Source organism: Cebidichthys violaceus, unplaced genomic scaffold (assembly GCF_023349555.1).
Source record: "Cebidichthys violaceus isolate CVI_PGR_0920_01 unplaced genomic scaffold, fCebVio1.0.p SCAF_20, whole genome shotgun sequence".
Classification (NCBI taxonomy): Eukaryota; Metazoa; Chordata; class Actinopteri; order Perciformes; family Stichaeidae; genus Cebidichthys; species Cebidichthys violaceus.
Window position 1 is genome coordinate 498,904 of NW_027176373.1, and position 22,644 is coordinate 521,547.

General features: G+C 42.2%; 2 protein-coding genes across 2 annotated transcripts in view; both read right to left on the bottom strand.

Annotated features, from left to right (window-relative positions):
• Positions 1–158: 158 nt before the first annotated feature.
• Positions 159–3,924, bottom strand: LOC137876857 (E3 ubiquitin-protein ligase TRIM21-like). Its single transcript, XM_068716649.1, has 3 exons — positions 3,883–3,924; positions 3,054–3,248; positions 159–2,460 (listed from the first exon to the last, which is right to left on the bottom strand). Exon 3 carries the CDS (start codon positions 2,449–2,451, stop codon positions 811–813), a length of 1,641 nt encoding a protein of 546 aa, XP_068572750.1. The 5' UTR covers positions 2,452–2,460; positions 3,054–3,248; positions 3,883–3,924; the 3' UTR covers positions 159–810.
• Positions 3,925–5,765: 1,841 nt separating this feature from the next.
• wwc1 (WW and C2 domain containing 1) overlaps positions 5,766–22,644 on the bottom strand; it is a 48,221-nt gene continuing 31,342 nt past the window's right edge. Inside the window, exons 11-22 of the mRNA XM_068716650.1 lie at positions 20,074–20,771; positions 17,804–17,921; positions 17,068–17,238; positions 15,998–16,190; positions 15,730–15,867; positions 15,397–15,446; positions 14,112–14,295; positions 13,737–13,907; positions 13,484–13,576; positions 11,712–11,942; positions 11,478–11,596; positions 5,766–10,558 (exon numbers count right to left, since the gene is read on the bottom strand). Of these exons, the coding sequence (XP_068572751.1) occupies positions 10,492–10,558; positions 11,478–11,596; positions 11,712–11,942; positions 13,484–13,576; positions 13,737–13,907; positions 14,112–14,295; positions 15,397–15,446; positions 15,730–15,867; positions 15,998–16,190; positions 17,068–17,238; positions 17,804–17,921; positions 20,074–20,771 (2,233 nt within the window). The 3' untranslated portion in view covers positions 5,766–10,491. The remainder of the gene's footprint in view (positions 10,559–11,477; positions 11,597–11,711; positions 11,943–13,483; positions 13,577–13,736; positions 13,908–14,111; positions 14,296–15,396; positions 15,447–15,729; positions 15,868–15,997; positions 16,191–17,067; positions 17,239–17,803; positions 17,922–20,073; positions 20,772–22,644) is intronic.

Genomic DNA, 22,644 nt, shown 5'->3' on the forward strand with positions numbered 1-22,644 from the left:
AGTGAAATATTTACCTCAGATGTAGTACAGTATGAAATAAAATATGTACCTCTGAGATGTAGTACAGTAAAAAGTAGTGGAAATACACAATAAAGTATCTCAAAATTGTACTTAATTACAGTCCTTGACTAAATGTAAAAGACAAAAGACAAATCCAGTTCAGAGTTTCTTTGTTTTTATTGTGTTGAGGATTTGTTCACTTTGTTCAGGCTATAAAACAGTCTGCAGAGAGGACGACTGTATGAAATACAAATAACACAATAGTAAACTTCTCTTCTCTGGTCACAGCAGCTGAATATTTTATTATTGCATTTTGTTGATTCATTTTCTACAAATATGAGTAAATAATTCATCTTTTATTGACCCCTAAAAACATACCAGACAGAGACCCTTGATGCTTCTGTTAATTCAAGAATAATACAAAATAAAACCCTTAAACACCTTTTTTTAAACTAAACAATAAGTGTTTCATGACTTTCTCCAATAATTTGATCCAGTATTCATAATGTATTATAGATACAATAATCAGACATTAAACATTGTCATTTGACACCCAGATATTTAAGGAATGTGTAAACGCTTCTTATTCCTGAGTACATTGTTTGTGATGTTCAACAGACTTGAAGGCAGGTTATGCAGTTATTAATATCAGTGTGTTGGAGTAGTAGAAAGACATTTACAGACAAATAGAAAGAACCATTCATCATAATGTGAAGAATCAATAAAGTATACACCGTAAATCACCAATAATATAGATTTGTTACATTAAATGAAAGAGTTTCTCTGTAGAAGATCAAGTGTTTGTTCTACTCAGTGATTGACAGGAGAGATGATCAGAGGAGCAGAGTTTTTACCACCATTATTAAGACCAGGACTAAAGAATGGGTAGAGCTTCTCAGTGAAGCAGCAGCCAGTAAAAGAGTAGATAAGAGCTGCAGACTTAACGTCATAAAAGGAGACCAGACCCTCCTCATAATCCACAAACACCCCCACCTTCTGAGGCCGAGACTTCAGAGAGAGACGGACTTGAGGGTCAGCAAAAGCTTTGTACTCATTCTCATTCTTCAAACATATCGTCCAGTAACCTTTCTGAGGAGTCGGTGTGATGATTCCCTTCCTGTTGATCGACTCTCTGGCCACTCCTGAATCCCACTCAGTCTTCCCTTCAACCTGAACCTCGTAGTAAAATCTTCCTGAAGAGAAACTCTGCTTTGCTAAAACACTAACACAAGAATTAAATCTCTTTGAATTGTCTGGTAGATTCTTCCTTACATCACCATGTTTAACTTGTTTTCCATCATCAGACAGGATGAGTTCAGGCTGTGCTGTATCAGGATCAAGAGTCACATCCACTGCAGACTGCTGGACCCTCTTCAGCTCAGCCTCAGTGAGCAGCTTCTTCATCTGTTCACTGATCGTCTTCTCCAGCTGATTCACAGCTCTCACCACAGTCCCCTCATATGAAGGTGGACTGACTCTGACTCCTGTCCAGTTCTTGGTGGGTGGAGCAGTGTTCAGGGTCCTGAAGCTCTGGAGGAGGTGGAGGTGGTCTTCAGAGCAGGAGAGCTGCTCTACCTCAGTGATTCTCTTCTTCAGCTCACAGATTTCCTGTTCCAGCTCTTTGATGAAGCCTTCAGCTTGTTTCTCTGTCTTTCTCTGCTTCTCTTTGATCGTGTCGATGAGCTCGGCCTGGCTTCTCTCAACAGACTCCTTCAGAGCGGTGAAGACCTGAACACCTTCTGCTATCTCTCTGTCTGCATCTTCCTCGCTGAGTTCCACCGAGTGTTTGATCTCATCAATCTTTAGTCGTCTCTTCTGGATCATCTGCTGGAATTCAGTCTCAGTCTTCCCCAGCTCAGCTTTCTTTCCTTCATATTCTTTTTTCAGAGGGACAACATCATGGTTCTTGTGGTCTGAATAAGTGCAGAGCATGCAGACACACATCTGGTCGGTCTTACAGAACAGCTCCAGCAGTTTATCGTGCTCCGTACACATCCTGCCTTCCAGGTTCTCCACAGGGTCGATCAGCTGATGTCTTTTCAGACCTGATCTTGTCAGATGAGGCTCCAGGTGAGTCTCACAGTAGGAGTCCAGACACACCAGGCAGGACTTCAGGGCCTTCAGTTTGGTTCCAGTGCAGACGTCACAGGGAACTTCTCCTGGTTTGGCAGCTTGTTGCTCTGAGCTGCTGCTGCTGGCTTTCTGTTGAGCCGACTGTCTGAACTGAGCAGCCATCTCAGAGATCAAAGTATTGACCCGCAGCTCAGGTCTAGAGTTGAACGCCTCTTTACAGTTTGGACACTGAGTCTGGACACTAACGTTCCAGTGTTGAGTGATGCAGGTTTTACAGAAGTTGTGTCCACATGGTATGAAGACTGGATCAGTGAACACATCCAGACAGATGGAGCACAGAAACTGATCTTCAGTCAGCAGACAGTTGGCAGCAGACATATCTACACTCTGAGGACAACAAGTGTAGAAAACATTACATTACAGTAATTTAGCAGACGCTTTTATCCAAAGCGACTTACATTTCAGTATCTATCTACACACCATAGGTACAGCTACGGGAGCAATTTTTGGGGTTAAGTGTCTTGCTCAAGGACACATTGACATGAGACTAGTGGAGCAGGAGCCGGGGATCGAACCTCTGATTGAAAGACGGCCCTGCTCTCCACTTAACCACGGTCACCCCCCAAACAAAACTGTTATCACATCTTTAGCAGCAACAGAGTGTGTCAGGTACTGTCTTCACATTGTGGGTCTCTGTGTGTGTCATCATGGTAGAATGTGTCCTGGAGACACCTACTGTAGAGGACCTACTACAGAAGAGGGTTTAGTACTTTAGAAAGGTGATCACAACATAGAATTTAAACACACAGAGTGATCCTCCATTACTGTCACATCACACATTAAATCAAAATGCAGTAACAGCTAGGCTAGTTAGCCTTTAGCAGGCCTAGTTTATCTGCTGTTACTTTCTTTGTTATGGATCCTGGTTTGAACTCACTTTTGACCAAATGTTGAGTTTCTCTGTAGAACAGTGTACTCACCACAGTTTGTCAGAGACTCTGTTGTGTTGTTGAGAAGAAGCTGCTGGATTCAGTTGAATGTTTCTTTAGAGAGAAACGGAGAGACTTGTCCCGACTGCAGCTCTGCTGTCGCTCACACTAACTTTCACTTTCACTTCAGGAAAAGTGACTCTGCAGCTCTCCTCTTTCACAGTTGTTCCTCCTCTCAGTGAAGCTCTGTGAATGAAATCATTTTAAGAGACAAAAAAAAGGGTAAGAACATTGTGTTGATAGAGAAAACCTGCCACAAGTTGTTCTATTTACATGTTTGGGGATTATAAAAAGAAAGGCAATTCCTTTATAGATGCTTTAGAAAAATAAGAATAAGAGATATGAGATTACAGATAATTACAATTCATCCTCTATAGTGGAGGTTGGTTTATGGCTTTTTGCCCCGGTTACACCTACAGTCTATGGGCGTATCTATGAGCTACACTCGTTGTCTTTTTGATTCCTCACAGTTCATTATATTTGTACTACTCTGGTGTTTCAGAGAATAACGCACAGCACAGCACATACAGTATGAACGCCTCCGTTCTTGCTCGAAGCTCACACGCGATCTACGGCGGTAAGCGCGAGAATCAACAAAGCTTTATCAGTTCAAATGCGCCAACAGTGACAACCCTCCTTTGAACAGACGTTGATTCAAAGGGCTTAGACGAGTAGCATATACCGTCGAAAAAAATGCATTTATCCAGAGCATGTTATATACCAGATTAAAAAAAAGTCTGGGCAATACTATCATGTCAGCCATTTTTACAAACTCCAAACACAATTCTACACAACTAATATAATCAACTAGAAGATTTACCACAATATCACGTATTTTTCGGTTATCAATTGAAGACACCAGAGATATTACTGTTATTCATGAGACGCTCAGTTACAATACAGCTTCCCACCACTTGGTGGCGGTAATGCGTCAGTCAGTTGTTTAACAAGCTCCAATAAGCAGAAGAAGACACTCAGCTAGCCGCTAGCCTGTAGCGAAAGTTATGGAGAAGTATTTAAAATAGTGCTGGACAAGTTAACGTGTTATTATCGCATTCACGCATTAACTAAGTAACGCCGACAATTATTTTTACCGCGCATTAACGCAGTTTATTTATTGTTATTAATCGGACATTTTTGACACCAGAACCGGGCAGCGAGCAGTGAACAGCTGTTTGTGTGGCGTCTCTTCCTCCCCCCCCCCCCCCAAAATATATCAAATATATATATCAAAATACATATTATCGTGTTTTTAAATAAGCATATAAGCACGTGAGAACAAACTGCTCTTAACTCTTTATTAGCATAACTTCACATGCACGTTACTGCCCCGGTACAGACTCCCTCCACGTTCCATGCTTCACCTACATTCCCCTGGGTCCTAAGTCCCTCCAGGTACAGCTTCCTATCACCCTCTATGTACCAACGTACATTTATAACAAATACCACACATAGTACAAGGTACTCAGCGTTGCAAATGTGTCTGACCAAAAAAAAAAAAAGAAATGATTAATTTAAATTATTTTCTTTTAGATTTTTTTAAGTTTTTTTGTTTGGAATATGTATAATAAGCATATCATTTAGTTATCCTACTGAGAATTTAACAAACATAAAAAAAGCATGACAGATAGGTTTGAAGTTTTCAAGGTGTATATTTCAAATTGCATCTGTTACACACATGAAAATAAAGTTGTGAACACCGGCTGAATATCTATGATCAGAATCATTTTAACTGTATTTTAACTGCTACTGTGTAAATGAATACTGCTGTTAAAAAGAACCTGATTTGTTTAAAGTGTTTGCAAACCAAATGTTATTGCTCTTTTGTTCATATAGCAGTACTTTTAAAATAAAAGTACACAATACACTACTTTTGAATTCATTATTGAACATTGCGCATAAAAATGCGTTTAATCGCACAAAATAATGCGATTAATTGCGATTAAAAATGTTAATCGTTGCCCAGCACTAATTTAAAACAAAACAATTAAGAGGAAAGTGGTGCCAAACCCCCCGAAAAGTCTAAATTTACAATATTGACTTCATTAAGCACGGCTTTGTGAACGGAGGTAACGAGGCAGAGCCGAGAGCCCAGTGTGTGGACTGTTGTGACTGTTGTTATTGTTCACTTGTCACAGATATGAAGAACAACTTCTGGTTCTGCCATGCCAAAATGAAGACTGCTGAAGCATATAATTTGCATATTATAAGGGTTAGGGTTTATTGGTATCATGTCATTTATTTGACAAGGTTTTGATTTTGTTATTGAATACAAATCAAACCAAGAGTGAGATCAATTAGTTAAACCAATACAGTGTTAATATTTGAATGGGCCCCCGGGCCACTTTGTACTTGAAAAGTTGGGCCCTGAGGTCAAAAAGGTTCAGAAGCCCTGATCTAGTGGCTAGAGACAACATTTAATCAGTAATCACTAATAAGACATTAGCTTCTGGTTTGATTAGGATACAGAATGTTGCATGCATGCCAACACTCACCTTGATGAACTGTTTTCAGAGAGTAAATCTTAAAAGGAAAATATGAAATAAAATGTAAAGAATACAAATAAAATACAAGAAGGTCATCAGCTCTCCTGAAAAAGTCGGAATATTGCAACTATTTACAGAAAATGTTTCTTAATTTTTAAAAGCAGATAAATAAAATAAGCACAAAAAGTCATTTCTGGACCCACAAAACACATGAAAATAGAAGAGAAGAACTTTTTTTATTTGTTGTGAAACTACAAAACATATTGTTTGGTTGTTTTTTTTTGTGCTGGTGAAATATTTACAAATCTGGTCGATAGTACAGTGTCTGAGAATAAAATTCACAGCTTTTCGGGACTCTCGCGATACAAAGAAAAACAGGAAAAGCACACCCAAATCACAAAGTGCAATAAATACATGCTGTATGTTTCTCATAGCCGCCTCCATACACATTACCAGGTTCATCACCAGTCCGAACACAAACAGATTAATTAGGGAAAAACAATAATCAAATGAGGGAAGGAAGAAAAAAAAATGCACTTGAACTTCAAAAAAACAAACAAGAATTATATCACAACCTACATGATGAAAAAATAATTATTTGTGACTAACAGCGTTTGTTTTTCTCTGAATGATCGTGATTTCTTGTAGCAAAAACCTACATTCCTTCATCCAGATGTTGATATATATAAATGAGTCTTTTTTTCCTTTTGATTTTGCGGTTAAACGTCATTCGGTCGATCATGACAAAGATCAATGCACTTAAAAAACAGACGGTTCCTACACAGAGAGTCCTATTCTTTAAAACTACTAAGCGGAGGAAAAACAACAAAACGGCTCACATTCGGAAAAATCAATGCAAACGTTTCTCTACATTTCCAGCTTCTTTTAAGATCACATAATGGCGGCCGTGTTTGGACAATAAAGACAAAAGAAAAGAAAGGAAAAGAAAAGAACAGTTTGATAGTGTTGCTTTCCAAAAGGCACACTCGCTCACACAACTGCAAAGGCTTTCATTAATGTCACAGTGTTCAACCTTTCAGAGCTGCATTCACACTGCGGGAGGAAACCAGATGTGATCTGCTCAGTCGGATCGCGATTCACACGTCTGTTGTGTTGCTCAAAGTTTGTCGTGGAGCGATTCAGTGGAGACACAGTGAGGAGTTCAGGTGTTGTTCGGACACTGTTAATCGAGGGGAAACCACACGCCTGTGCAAGTTGTTGACAAAGCTAGAAATAAACTTTGCATTCAAATTGATGAATGCAGAATTATCTACACTGACCTCAAAGTCACCTGATTGTGTTTGAAAGCAGATGAAGAGAGACAGCTCAGACGAAGACGTCTGAACACATCTAATGAAAACCTATTGGACAATTCTCATTGACCAACTGAAACAATTAAAACAGGAAATGAGCCAGAGTTAGTCTCCAGGGCTCGTTGTCATCTGCTGTCTGTGGCCAGATGTTAAAATATAATGATGTCCACTTCATTAGGACACTTGTACAATCTACAGGAACTCAATACAGCTACTCTACTAACTTCAAAACGTTTAGAATGTTCAGGTTTTGATGAATGAAATGTGTAACTTTAATTATACAGTTTGTTTACCACTGAGGTCATAGTTAAAGGCGAAGACACCTGCAGCCTACATTCCCGTTTGCGTATTTTTTTACGTGAGTATCGGGTGTTAAATCTTTGGTAACGATTTCTTTTGTACGTTGATTAGTTCAGAAATGCGAGCGCTCAGACCGGTATGAGGATACAACGTTTAGTTCCAGCAGTGTGAACGCAGCCTCAGAGTGAACGTCCTCACAGCATCCGATTCAGTTCCCATCGAGTTTCCTCCTTTTTTCTCTTTGTTTATTAATAACTGAGGTGTGAACAGCTGTAGTGCTGTTGGAGTCTTTATGTATCTGTGTGATATTCATCATTCTTATAAACACTTGTGCAATATATTCCTACTTCTACTTCAATGTGTTGTGACTATCTATTTTTGTGGATTGAAAACATTTACAGTATTTATATTTTGGGACTTTTTTGGAGACCACTGAAGGATTGAAGGGGGACGTAAGAGGAAACGAGGAACAGAAAGTGGAGACGGGTCTTTAACATACACACACTGAAGGCAACACATGAACTACACGGGCCAAAAGAAGAACAAGTTGAAGGTTGACTCTTCACTGGATCTCATCTACAGTTCAAGAGTCTTCTGAACTACACACAGTGACACAGAGAAACATCTGGAATGACAGCAGCAGAGAGGTTTTTTTTTTTTTTTGTCAGCTACATTCTTGTTGGGAATGGAAACATGATTCTGTGAAGGGGACACACTTTTATCCAAAGCACCTAATGTACCCAAAACTCAAGATTAGCATGATGACCCAGCAAGAAGTGAAGCCTCAGCATGTCTGACACATCATCTCTGAAACAATGTGTGATTTATTTTGTCTAATAAAGCAGCGTGGAGTTTATTTACCAGCATAAAAATGTCACAAGTGAGGGACTTGAAGTCCATTTTAAGACCCTAAACTTCACAATTAATTAATTTAGTCCGTTAAATGTGTCTTTGGACTGTGGTCACTACACTTAAAGTAGAAGAAATACGATAAGAAATTGGTCATAAAAATGAGGTAGTAAGCAAAGTAATGAGAACGATTTTCCAGTTGCTGCAATGCATTCTGGTCCATTTCCTAATCCTGTGGTGGTTCAATTTGGCCTCTGCGTATCTTCTCTGATGTGAAAGTCGGTCATTATCAATATTTAAGGAGGATTGTAAAAAATGTAAGTTTAGAAACATGAGGTAAATCACCAAAAAAAATGTGTTTTACTTTAAAAGCCCACCAAGGACAACAGCTGCTCAACATCCAGGTACAAACACAAAGAGTCAGTAAACACGAGGTGTTTCAGAGTCGAGGTCTTCTGCTGATTTAGAAGTCAGGTTGCTGTGGAAACAAAGTCAGACGTCCGGAAGTCTTCACTGAGCTGAATGGAAATCACGAAGCGGGAGAACGAACAGTGAAGCGACCTCCTCTGAACATACAGACAGTTAGATACACGTTCTCCTCTGAGATCCAAACCAGAGCTCAGTTATCTTAAGGTATTCATGAAAATATGGCTTTGACTGCACATGTTTTTATTTATTAATGTTGCTCACGATGACTTTTCGAGGTTTAACATCCTGAAAATGTATTTTATTTCCTTCTACATTGACCGACCGGCACTGTGTGGAACTTTTAAGGGTTAGGAGTGTGATGAAAAGTTAACATTTGATGTATGTATTGTTAGATTAGACTCTTAAATCATTGGTCAGTGAACCAGCAGAGGACACAGACCTTAAACATTGATGCATTTCTCAAACTTTCAATTGCAGTCTAAAGAAATCTTTTAAAAAAAACGTTATGTCCACATTCACTAGAAGGGTCTAACGATCAAAAACAGAACATTGGTGCTTTGATTTAGGCAGATATTTGATCTCAGTGACATCATTGTTTTTGTGATTGGTTGCAGGACTGTTTTTAAAAAATGAAGTATTGTAAAATGCGGTAATTCATTTGTTCGGCCTCTAGGGGGCAGCACAACAACACGTAGTCATTTTAACTCGTTAATATAAACTTATCGATGAGTGCAGCTTTAAAGACTTGATCGGAGGACAGATGTGTTCAGTTTTGCTGGGCCACCATGCGAACACAACAGAGATTCAGCTGCAGAGCATCCAGTTCTAAGAGACATGAGGGCGACTCAGATATGTGTCCAAAACATCCAGTTCAGAGCGGAAACAGAGGGAAGAAAGTCTGAAATCAAAACTCTGTTTTAGTTCACAGTCATCAAAAATACATTTGATCTTCACTTCCTATGTGTGTGTGTGTGTGTGTGTGTGTGTGTGTGCGCGTGTTTCGACAATCTTCGTGTGCTTCGACAATCAACAATCATTCCAGCGCATTCGAGGCAAAGGTTTTTGGATTTTTTTTTTTTTTTAATTTTCCAAAAAACCCACATCAAGTTTCTTTTTTTTTTTGTTGTTACTTTTATCTCAAGTTACTTAAAGTGCAGACTACCCGATCATCTACCTGAGTGTTAATGAGAGTTAGTGTCACTTCTATACTTTGCTGTGTGTGTGTGTGTGTGTGTGTGTGTGTGTGTGTGTGTGTGTGTGTGTGTGAGTGAGAATCTCAGCTCTTGATTCATCAGATCCAGTTCATTCAACAATGTTTGTAAAGCAAAGAATTGACCCAGTTCTCCTCTCTGGCTGTCGTATCGTTTAGCTAACGAGGCTCAAACAGAAGGCCTGATGATGAGGATGATGATGATGAAGAATCATCTGTGCCGTCAATATTGTGCACATCAGACAAGCTGCAGGTGTGCTTATGTTTGTCTGCGTATAAAGTTTTTAAAACGCTCTAAAACACACACACACACACACACATTACTTAAACGTCTCTTAACTTTTGATAATTATTCTCGTTTTATCATCAGCTTAAGTTGCTCATTTTGCTTCAGTACCATTGTTTTGTGCTATATACACACACACACACACATATATGTATATATATATATATATATATATATATATATATCCGTTTGTCCAAATGTGTCATTTTAGTACAAAACTCTTTGTTTGCACACATGTAGCTGTGTGACTTTGTGCTGGAATGATTTCACACACCTAAGAGCCTATAAACAGCCTGTTAGTAACAGAAACACAAAGTGGAAGAGAAAGTGAAATCATAATAATAAAAAGAAAAAAAAGAAAGCTCTAGCAGTGCTATCACTAATTTACAAACATAGACTATCCACATTAGAAACGCTGAGCTCTTCACGGTTTTGAGTGTTTTTCTCTACTAAACATATTTAAAAATTCTTCATAACACCGCCGATCGTTTGCTTCATGTCATATTGGGAACAGCAGGTCAAGACTCGAAGGAGGGAAATACTTTGAAATGCTTCTCTACACGTCGTCAGCCGGCAGGTCGGGGATGCTGCTCTTTGCCCGTGTGAAGAACGCCATCTTCTCTCTGAAATCAACACAGGAAGCAGATGAACAGTGTTACTAACAAAGTCCTGCTGCCAAACTTCATGACGTTTTACGGTTGAAGTCGTAGAATGAGATGTTTGTTCCTACAGTTAATGTATATTTGTTCTTTATGCACTATCACGAGGGACGGTTTTGGCTGTGTTAATGCTTTCAATTTTGGCAAAGATGCAGCTTTTTCTGTGCGGCCAAAAATAAAAACACAAAATATGTTCCCATTGAAACACATTAAAACCACAATTTCTCATCCCGTGGCCTTTACAGCATAAAATCATGCCGTTTCAGAATTTAAATCTAAAGTCCTGGCTTCAAAGTTGTAGTTTTTACTATTTCCCATCAGATTGAGACATTTTCTCATGACAGATATGTGCTATTTAGCTGATGTTGTGGAGAGACTGCAGTGTCTGATGCATACAAAGCTGTTGCTAATCATGTACACATCCCAGAACGGAAAACCATCCCTCCTTGTATTTGAGAATGTATCTGCATGTCGGCGTCAGATTACTGAGAAATATGTCGTGTGAGGTTATGTCACAATACATTTCTGCGTTTGCCCTTAGTCTCACTCGGCTGTACATTTCTGTGAGGAACATATTCTCACAGCATTCATCAAATTCTCTTCCCGTCTGAAATGCAACCAGTAAAAAGTTGTTGTTCACGAAGCAGGCGAGAGAGTGGGTGAGTGTGTGGCTCTGTCTCTTTTTCATTGAGCCCCCCCCCCCCCCCACACACACACACACACACACACACACACACACACACACACACACACACACACACACACACACGCTGTGCTGAACACATTTCATGCATTCTCATCCTGGGTAGTCTGGCGGTGCTCTTATCTAGAAACATACAACCGAGTGTCATATTTCAGAACCCCGCTCTGCCGTTTCTCCCACCTGAAGGTCTGGACCTCGGGGACCTCTTTGCGGCTCCGGCCCCGGATCTTGTGGACCTCCTTGGCTGCTGTCCTCATCATCTTCTCCACCCGCTTCTCCTGCAGCTGCTCCTCACGAGTCTGAGCGGGACAAAGAGCACAAGGAGGTGTTCAGCGATGCAGAAGTGCCCTCCAGAGACCTGAAGCTCGCGATAGGAACGCCTGTGCGCACCTGAACGCATCGGTAATCGCTCACCTGTTTCTCGGCCTGCTTGAGGAGGAGGCGGAAGCGTTCGTCTTCTCGGACCCAGGCCGGCAGCTCTCTCTGGCCCTGCAGCCTCGCCTTCTCCAGCTGCGTCTTCAGCTCCCGCAGCACCCGCAGCTCCTGCGCCAGCCGGGTCTGCCGCGTCCGGGACACCTGGAGGTCCATCTCCAGGTCCATGGACGTCCGCAGCAGACCGTCCAGACCTTTAACCTGCATAGGAGGCTGAAGGGAGGACAGAGGGGGGGATACAAGTTAGGTGCTGCGGACACAAACGGAACCAAAAGATATTTAATATTTAAGCTTGTTGGTCACTAATAAAGGCTTAAATAGTGAAAAATAACTTTTAAAAGCCATCTCTGAGGCATCCTGGGAGAGAAAAGACAACGCTCCTCTTCTCTAATTTAATTACTCACCACTGTTAACCAGCAGTGACAGAAGCTAAATATAACAGACCTGTTTATATTTCAACACATTTACATAACAAATAGCTATACATGAACTCCCAAAAGCCGTTACTTTAACAGATGAAGACAGCGACGTATTTAAAGTCACCTGAGTGTACGGGAACTGTGCAATTATTTGCAAACACCGTCACCGACACGGGACGCACGTTTGTGGATTTCTGTCTGCTGCTGAGCGCCGGCAGGGACACAGAGATTTTGCTGCCTCCTGCCTTCTAAATTAATAGAAGCTGGCAAATGTCAGAGCGGCATTAAACATTCAGACGGTTATTAAATATTAAGAGTCACTTCACCGGGAGTCGTCTGGCGGCTTTGAGACACGAAAAATGCAAATAGGCTCTCTCCGTCTCTCCCTCTCTCTGGAGAAAGGAGGCGGCAGAGAATGTGGACGCCGGTAAAGCTGCAGGTTTGACTTCACTATTAAACTGTCAAGAGCTCGAGAAGCAGGGAGGAGACGGCAAATATACAAACAAAAAGCCACACATGTGGTCATTAAGCTCAGGTTAGAAGCTCCAGTTCATGTTATGTATATCTATACATATATATATATATATTGATGACATGAAATAATGTTACTGTAATGTCACTGTTTCTTTTTCTACTTTGTCTAAGCACTGTGCAACTATGTTAAGAAAAATAGTACACAAAGGTACGATCAGGAGTGAGACGAGGAACATTTTTCTGTTGAAAGGTTAGAAAAAATCTAATTAAAAAAGCTGCAGACACATTTAAGAGACTTTGGAGGCCATAAAAATGTTCATAGAGCGAGAAAACCCCGATTCCAGCTGCTATCATATTTGAAATGTTGGGTGAAGATTTTATTTTTTTGACAAATCTCTCCTAATGGACCCGGGACCAGACATGTGCCGCATGATGGTTTTACGTTGCGCACACAGCAGCACAGACAGTAACGTCACAGACACAGACATACACACACACACACACACACACACACACACACACACACACACACACACACATCACCTGAGTAAGTGAAGGAGACACCTAGCACAAAATACGCTGTGGAGGAACAACCTTAACAACACCTTTGAGGTTCATTTGAGTGAGAGAAGGTCTGGTAACTTGGTGTAGTCTAAAAGTCAATGTAAAATTTCCATAAAAGGAAAGTGACGAAAAAAGAAATTGCTTGTGTATGCTGTCAATTAAAGTTCTGGCATCAGCAGAGAGCATCTCTAGCGTATTGTCATCGTGTCACGGTCGTCGCCTAATCTGACACAGCGACCATCTCAAAACACACACGTAGTTTTATTTCCAGAGAGAGAAAGTTCTTTTTTTTTTTACCTTCTTCATGCGCATGCTGCGTCTCTCCGAAGCGTTTCGGACAAACGGAGACTTCTTGGAGAGGGTGGAGCTGTCGCTGTCACTGCGGTTGATCTAGAAAGACATTTCAGTTCATGAACACAACCGTACTTTTATCTTATTTGTCAAATTCTTAAGAGGACAGAGTTTTATGATCTGTTTTCCTCTCTGTCTGATGTGCTGATATTTGAATGTATTGTGGTATTTGTTTGCTGCTGACACCAGCTTCACTCACCCTGCAGATGTACTGGCTCTGAGGTCCGGGGGAGAAGGTCTTGGAGCGGATGATGGTGTTCCCCCTCATGAAGGGGTTCTGCTGGTGGACGTCCGGGCGGCGTTCCTTGGGTCGAACCACCGAGCAGTGGTGGGACGGCAACAAATTGTCCATGCTCGTCTCCTTGTTCACCTAGACAAGAGCACACGGCGACAATAAGGAGACAGATCAAGAGACCGGAGCCTAAAATTGTTTTAAGGATAGATGGTGGAGCCTTTTTAATGTCTGGTAGAATGAAAAATGTGAATACAACGTGACAATGAAAGAGCTACTCGTCCATTTCCTGCTCAAGCGGGTGTTGAAATTCCCCTCTGTGCCTAAAATCACAAAAGTTACCTTTTCTGTGATGGCTGCTGCTGCTGCTGGAGGTTTGGTCACCTTTTCCTCTTCTTCTTCCTCCTCCTCCTCGGCTTCCCATTGGCTGCTATCAGGATAAAACCCGTCCTCTTCCTCCAGAGGTCCCACTCCCTCCACGCCGTTTCCTTCCTCGTCGTCAAACATGTCCAGAGGGTCGCCGTGCCTGATGACCAACAACAGAGATGCTGTTAGAAAATGTCTGAATTAAATTATAATTATGCACATTTTTATGGAAGTGAAGTTCTTGTGCGGCAGAACTTATTATTTAAGAACTGCGTTTGTTGGATGACAAAGGGTTTTATTTATTTACTAAAAATAGTCTGAGAGTGTAATTTCCATTTTTATTGCTACACTTACTTACATGTAAATTAACATGTCATGGAGTATTTATGATTGCAGTTATTCTGTGAGATTCTGTCTTTTCTATTCCCTACCACTTCAAAAGTCAGTGTTGTTTCACGTCATATCTAACCAAGCCAAATATAAAATAGGTTGTAAAGAATTATATAAAATAAGATGAAATCTAAAAGTCTGTCTATTTTGCTCCAGTAACAGTGAACGAGCAAAACTCAAATACCTATATAACAGAGTATATAGTACGTACAGTATATGTACATTATAGTAAACAGATACAGTGAGTGTGAGAAGTTGCAAGTGAAAAGTGATTTAAACTGAATACTAGGTGGTCTATTTCCTAGGAGACAGGTGTTGTGTTGAGAGGACACCGTGGTGGTTGTCGTCGGGAGAAGAAAAGGCAGAAGTGTCAATCAAAAGACAGGGGGGGGGGGTGTCTCCGAAATTCAAGCAGCTTTATTTACACTAAACCTGCCAGGTTACATTCCACCTGTGTGTGTGTGTGTGATTCGTCACTCCACAAACACAAGTAACTGACAGCTTTACTTCTGCTCAGCGAAGCGTCACACATCGTCTTTCAGTCTAAAAATATGGAGGTTAACAAACCAAATCTGGGAGAAACAGACAGGAGAGCCATCCTCCATCTCCTATAGAGAATATGCTCACTATGGATAAAAAAAACCCACTACAAAACAGAGAAACTATCCCTTTAACATGCAATTAGATGATGCCCTCACATGGACATCTAGAAATGGACGGTTAAATAAGTGGGAGAAAATGTTTTTAAAAAAAAAGTGTGACGGAGTAAAAACTAAAAATAAAGACAGAGGATAATGGATGGTCACAAATATGAGTGAAGGAGGGAATAGATAATAGAATAAAATAGATGTTGGCGAGGGGACACACTCACCACTCGTCGTCCTCCAGAGCTCCGACTCTGTCGCTGCTGGAAACACGAGTCTGAAACACAGAATAGGACCAAACATCCGTTAGTTTTATAATTTAAAAGTGTCGTTATCTGACTGCATTATAAGCTGTTAACGTGTTTCATCCCTTCCTTTAACCACAACAATGTGTTCATACTGACCGCTGCAGACATGTAGCAGTATTCTATGATTCTGACACATTTCCTGTTTAACACAAACTACCTGACTAAAAACAGAAAAGCGTTCATTCAGTTAGCGTTTAACAACACAGGTCAGTGTCAACACTCATTGTTAAATGTAACTCTGGTTTAATGTACCCTGTCGGAGCCGCCGACTGCTCTGCTCTCTTTGTCCTTGTTGATCTCGCGCATGAAAGACCGACTCAGCAGATTGTACCACTTGGCGCATCTCTCCTCTGAGCAGCTGACGTCGGCCAGGCTGATTTGGGCCCCGGCCTGGAGGGGAGGAGGAGAAAAGGTAGATCACGTTAAAGTTGAATTGAATCGAAAGCACTCTGAAAACAGTGTTTGAATTGTGCTTCTTTCCTTGTCTTTTGTTTCTGCATTTCAAATCAGTATCACTAACCAGACACTGTTCGTGGCCCGACTTGCTGGTGTTGCAGACGTCGACCCTCAGCGTCTTCTGCCGCAATGCACTGTGGGATATCTGCATGCTGAACACCTCGTTGACCTCCACGACGTCCTGAGGCAGAGAGCCGCGTGTTCGGAAGAGGCAGCGCGTGGTTTCCACGCAGGGCAGCACCGCAGAGCGCACATACCTGCGGGACAAACGGGAGCGAGATCGTATCATCTGCATAGAAACGGATGCTACTAATAAGTCTGTCGGAGTAAAACTCGCACCGGTCTTCACTTATATTCACAAAATATAAATAAATATTCCACAAATATTCCCCATTAATATGCAGCCGTGCATACTCTGTTCTTCAAGCTACTCTTTTAACGAGTGAGCACGTGAATAGGTTTGTGTACAACACATGGAGCTGGCCACAAACAGGCAATACACTGTTTTACTATCATTTCCCCGATATCTAGCTATCTATCTATCTATCTATCTATCTATCTATCTATATGTAATATTTCTTCAATTGCTATGTCAGGCATGTGATAGCTCTTTTTGTGTGAATCAACATAGATAACAAGCTGACATAGTCTCTGTCAGAACCGTTAACACACAGTATATAGGAGTAGCATCTAATTTGAATTTCAAGCTTGATAAATTAAATGAGATGTCGACAGGTAGTACTGCTAGTTATGATGACTTTTTGATCATTTGTATCAGTTTCCTGTTACTAGTTATTCGCCTAAGCACCACTTCTTCCACTGTAAACACACAGAGAACCCCCCCCCCAGCCACACATCTGCATGAGCAAACAGAGTCTACGGAGGCATTACACATGCAAGGCTGCAACCAACAAAAGTAAACGCTCTTTCCTCTACCTGTCTCTGTGTTCTCCACACAAGCATTATTTACTGTAACTGTGTCTCGTCTTTCGTTCTTGATTTGAGTATGTAAACTGTTGATTGATATAAGCTTTCTGTGTCTACTTCCTATTGTTTTTGTACGTATACACCTAAATGACTCACTAAGCAAGCGTTGTCTAATAAACCAAGAGGTAAAAACAAGAAGGGCCGTACATTTTCAGGTCAGCCGGCAGACAGAGGGCGCTGCAGTTGGACAGCTGCATGACGTAGATGGTGAAGCGTTGGTCTCTGGACTCGTAGCGGAAGCCGAGCTGCACTTGAGAGCAGCTGAGCGCCAACCTCTCCTCGTAGGAGCTCAGGAGGAGGTCAGCAGGGAGGCCCGGCCTGGAGGAAACACAACCACCCAGACATGCATACTTTTGCGTCAAATATCATGTAAACTGAGACTGACGGGGGCAATGTAATGACACCATAACGGTATGGCAGATACAAGTTTTCTACTTGGAAATACCGTTCAACAAACAACACAAAACAAGCTTTTAACAAAAAAGAAAGGGAATGTCTCTTGTCGAGTTAAGGGAAAAATTATCAAAGGAGATATATTTTATCATGTAAATCGTCGTGTATTTAAGTCTTTAAGTGTGAAGACTACACAGAAAGTGGAACTGCATCAAGGATTCAAAGGTGTATTTGTCAAACACACAAGTAGCATTTGAGGTGGAATGCTTGGCGGTAACCTTCTAATATTGTGCTAAAGAACAGAGATGCAGAGGATACAAATTCAAATATTTCTTTAAATATGTAAAAAAAAAAAAAGAAGGAAAAAAAAGGAAAATAAATGTGTCTCGTGCAAGTATGCAATCGACAGGGCTGGTGAAAAGTCCCCATCCTGGATGATCATCTTACTGACTGTATTGTAGATTAAAGGGATTAAAGGGATTCTTCGTACCTGCGCTCCGAAGGCTCGTAGACACCGCTGTCACCCGCCACCGACTCGTCAGACACCGCTGAGGTCACGCCCATCTTCTTTGGCCCCGCCCCGGTCCCTCGCAGTTGGGGAGTCGAGTCTAAAGGCAACAGGAGAAGGAAAACACGGTGAGGATATCGCTAAATGTACAAAAGGATGAACTGTTTTAATAAGTCTGGTGACATTCTCTATTTATCTTATTGTCAAAGAGACTCACAACAACTTTGACAGAAGACAAAACAACCACAAAGACACACAACATGACTACAAAGAGACACAAAGCAACTACAAAAGCACAACGAAGAGCGCCAAAACAACCACAAAACAACCACAAAGTGACACAAAACAACTACAAAGACACACAAACGGACCACAAAGAGACATAGAAACATCTCTAAAGTATGTGTGTCTGTGCTCAAGGGCCCATTGTCTCATAAATCGGCCCATTCTTTGAGCACGTCGGTCACAAAAACCTTGGCCTGAAATGGTAATTGTACTTCCTTGGGTACTTCCCATTGCAGCGGTTAGAAGCATTTCTATGTTTCATAAAAAATTCAAACGTAACTTAATCCTCATATCATATGAATCTGCTCAAAATGCATGATAGTGAGTCTCTGGACTGGAACAAAAACAAGGGAGGGACATAAAACAAGGAGCACATATGTGGTCAGTGGACAGTAGAGGACTGTAGACAGTTATGTTTATTTTGTTTGTTTATAATGTATTTATAATGTATGTATTGGTTAATTGGGCCAATGTAGCGCATTAATACTTCACACAGAGCTGTGGTCTCACTGCTATTGTTGTTTGAGGCAGCGCTGCTGATGACCTGATCACAGCCTTATAAATAAAGCCCGGTAGCAGCAGAGATGGAGAGTGAAAAGGACACCGGACACCACGTCCACCTTTCACCTGAGGCTGCAACCACAAGTGGAGTCACGCCGAGCTGCGTTGAGACTCAAAGCTGCAGATCAAACTTCAGTTGAGCCTCACTGCGATTCAGCCAACTGCAATTTAGCATCACAGCGACAAAAAGCCTTTTTTGGATTGTGGATTATTGCTTAAAAAAAAAGAAGTAAAGCTGTGTGGCAAACACAAGTTCATGATACTTACAAGTTTTGTTCAGCAAGATAGTCGTCACAAATGCACACCACTTTTATGACTTTTAAAGTGTAAATGCCATTGACAGAAGTAAGAGCAAACATCAGGCTATAAACAAACTACTGCATGTGTTCAGCACAGACCTTCATGCATCTGACCGAAGACCTATTCACTTTGAGATGAAGAACTGGTACATGCCAGCAGCACTCTATAGACATATCATTTCTAGATTCAGCTCGTCTCTGAAACATTCTGTAGATATCATTATCTCAGATATCCATCGCTTATAAACGTCCATAAATCTACTTGAAATTCATATAGTCACCTTCTAACTGCAGAACTTGCCTGAGAATCATCAAGTTTCCTTCAGCACTTCACTGACAGTTGTCTGATTTCCCATGGGTACATTGCAAACAGGAGCTGTATATCTCACATGTATATATATATATATATATATATATATATATATAAATAAATGTAGCCCAAGTACACACAGGTGACCCAGCGGCTGTAATCCAACACCTCCCCTCAGCTCTCCTCTCTCCGTTGCTCCCACCAGCAATCAGGTTTCACACACAGTGTAACATTTCTCATCTCACACACACACACACACACACACACACACACACACACACACACACACACACACACACACACAATGGAGAGGAGGAGGATTCTTGGTATCCAGCTTTCCAATAAAGTTGGAGTGTTTTCTCCGACACTCTAGTGTTACAGAGATAAAGGTGTTACATCACCAGCATATCTATCTGTCTGTCTCTCTCTCTCTCTGTCTGTCTGTCTCTCATTGGTGCTCCTCTAATTGCAGACGATTCATCAAGACTGTCATTCTCACGCTTTATCATTTGAGTCGTTATCCTGCAGCCCCGCTGAGTCATTATGCAAAACTAATTTCTTTTATTGCTGTCGAGTTGTGACGTGATTGCTTTGAGGATAAGAGACCCAGAGTCACCCACAGGTTTTTTATGACCATTCACATTGAGTTGTACTGCAGTTTGTTTGGAATGACTTTCCACCGGCATGAAGACTCCATCAAACACCTACAGGAGGAACTGGAATGCTGACTGAGCACGTTTAATGAGTTGCGGGAACATTTCGAAAGAAGAAGAATCAAAGAAAGGCTTCCTGTTTACCTTTTACCTCCTCGCCAAGAGCGGGGTTGTGGTTCTGCTTCTCCTCCAGCCTCCCGGGACCCCTGTGCTCCTCCTCCTGCCGCTGCTGCTCCTGAGAGTCCAGGCTGAGCTCCAGTTCTGCCAGCCTGCTGTGGAGCTCCAGATCCAGGCTCAGCCCGCCGGGCCCCGTCTGCCCCGTGAATGTCTCTCCGGACAGGAAAGTAGCGTCCGTGACGAGCGGCGAGCACGGTGGAGACAGCGAGGAGAGCGACGACCGGGGGGATAAAGAGCTCATGGAGCGGGGGGTTTCTGACAGTCTGAGGGCCTGGATCCTGGACGACCCCGACTCCGCTCCGACACCTCCTCCTCCTCCTCCTCCTGCACCTCCTCCAGCGGAATACACCGCGTCTCCTCCCGCCCTGCCGGATTGTCCCTTGGGCCTCTCGGCGAGCCTCTCCCCGGAGCCCGTCACCACCTCGTGTTCGTGTATGGTGGTGATGGAGCTGGAGGGCCGGTAGCCTCCCTGGCCCTCCTGCAGGAGGCTGTCCAGCTTGTTCTGGAAGTCCGGGTCGGCCAGCTCCGGCTGCTCCAGGTAGATGTCGGTGAAGCTGAGGGAGGAGGTGGAGCCCAGGCTGGAGGTGGTGGCCAGCGAGCCGCGGCTGGACGTCAGAGAGCCTCGACTGCTGCCGGACGAGCAGGACAGAGTGCTGGCCGACAGGCTGCGGGACAGAGAAGCAGTTACGATCTCAGGTTCCTCCTAAACTAGTGTTATCAAGTCATGTGACAAGTCGTTATTTAGTAGTCATAATAACTACACGTTTCACCGAGGTATATTTAAGATTCGTTAACATCTTCTTCATACACTACAGGTTGGAATTGAATTCCTAGCAACTGTAGCGAGCAGAAGTGACAATCCCCTCTTTCAGGTTTAAGGTGTATAATGTCTGCTGACAGCCCACAACAACAAAATCAGTTAATAAGTAACATTACAGCCTTTTAATTTGAAAATTCATGTCAATGCTTTTCAATGCTGTTGTCCTTTTAAGTTGCTCTGGAAGATTAGCTTGAATTTAAGGAACTAACCGACTACCTCTTATAGCTGTAATTGTTACTTCACAGGGAGTTGACTGAAAGACAACAGTGAGAGAAAATAAGAGAGAACAGAGGAGGTTTAGAGAAGACAGCTGATGTGAAGAAGCAAGAAGCAGGAAGACAAATTAAGATTTAAAAAAAAAAAGCCGGAAGCAACACTGCTGGCAGACTTCTGTCTTCCACACGCTCCATTTCTTACTTTCCTTTCCACTCGTTTCCTTTCCCCCGTCTCTCCTCCGTACGTCGTTCACTCTTCTCTTTTCCATTTTATTGTTTTAGAAAGATAATTTCTCTTAAAATAAGTTCTGCAATGTCTCAAGAGTCCATATTTCTGTCATTTATTTTGTATGTTTTATGTATTCTGCAAAGCACATTCAATAACCTTTACGTATGAATTGTGCTGTATGAATAAATGCAATAAAAAGCAGTCATTTGAAGCCTTGAAGCAGTCATTTTTGAATTATCTTTTTCCACATCCCGGCTCAGAAGGCGAGATGTTCACTGCCAATTTGAAAGCTTCAAACCAAATCTAGGACCTAAAACACACCTTAAATATTGGACTTGAGGGTCTACACTCCTCTCAGTTCCTTTCCTCCTCTCTCTGTCCTCTACACTCCTCTCAGTTCCTTTCCTCCTCTCTCTGTCCTCTACACTCCTCTCAGTTCCTTTCCTCCTCTCTCTGTCCTCTACACTCCTCTCAGTTCCTTTCCTCCTCTCTCTGTCCTCTACACTCCTCTCAGTTCCTTTCCTCCTCTCTCTGTCCTCTACACTCCTCTCAGTTCCTTTCCTCCTCTCTCTGTCCTCTACACTCCTCTCAGTTCCTTTTCTCCTCTCTCTGTCCTCTACACTCCTCTCAGTTCCTTTCCTCCTCTCTCTGTCCTCTACACTCCTCTCAGTTCCTTTCCTCCTCTCTCTGTCCTCTACACTCCTCTCAGTTCCTTTCCTCCTCTCTCTGTCCTCTACACTCCTCTCAGTTCCTTTCCTCCTCTCTCTGTCCTCTACACTCCTCTCAGTTCCTTTTCTCCTCTCTCTGTCCTCTACACTCCTCTCAGTTCCTTTCCTCTCCTCTCTCTGTCCTCTACACTCCTCTCAGTTCCTTTCCTCCCACCTCTCTGTCCTCTACACTCCTCTCAGTTCCTTTCCTCCTCTCTCTCTGTCCTCTACACTCCTCTCAGTTCCTTTCCTCCCCTCTCTCTGTCCTCTACACTCCTCTCAGTTCCTTTCCTCTCCTCTCTCTGTCCTCTACACTCCTCTCAGTTCCTTTCCTCCCACCTCTCTGTCCTCTACACTCCTCTCAGTTCCTTTCCTCCTCTCTCTCTGTCCTCTACACTCCTCTCAGTTCCTTTCCTCCCCTCTCTCTGTCCTCTACACTCCTCTCAGTTCCTTTCCTCACTCCTCTCAAGTCCTTTCCTCCCCTCTCTCCGTCTCCTACACTCCTCTCAGTTTATTTCCTCCCCTCTTTATGTCACCTACACTCCTCTCAGTTCCTTTCCTCCCCTC

What these genes read in the sequence shown, in the direction of transcription:
- LOC137876857 (XM_068716649.1), bottom strand. Translation starts at nt 2,451, where the DNA reads ATGTCTGCTGCCAACTGTCTGCTGACTGAAGATCAGTTTCTGTGCTCC.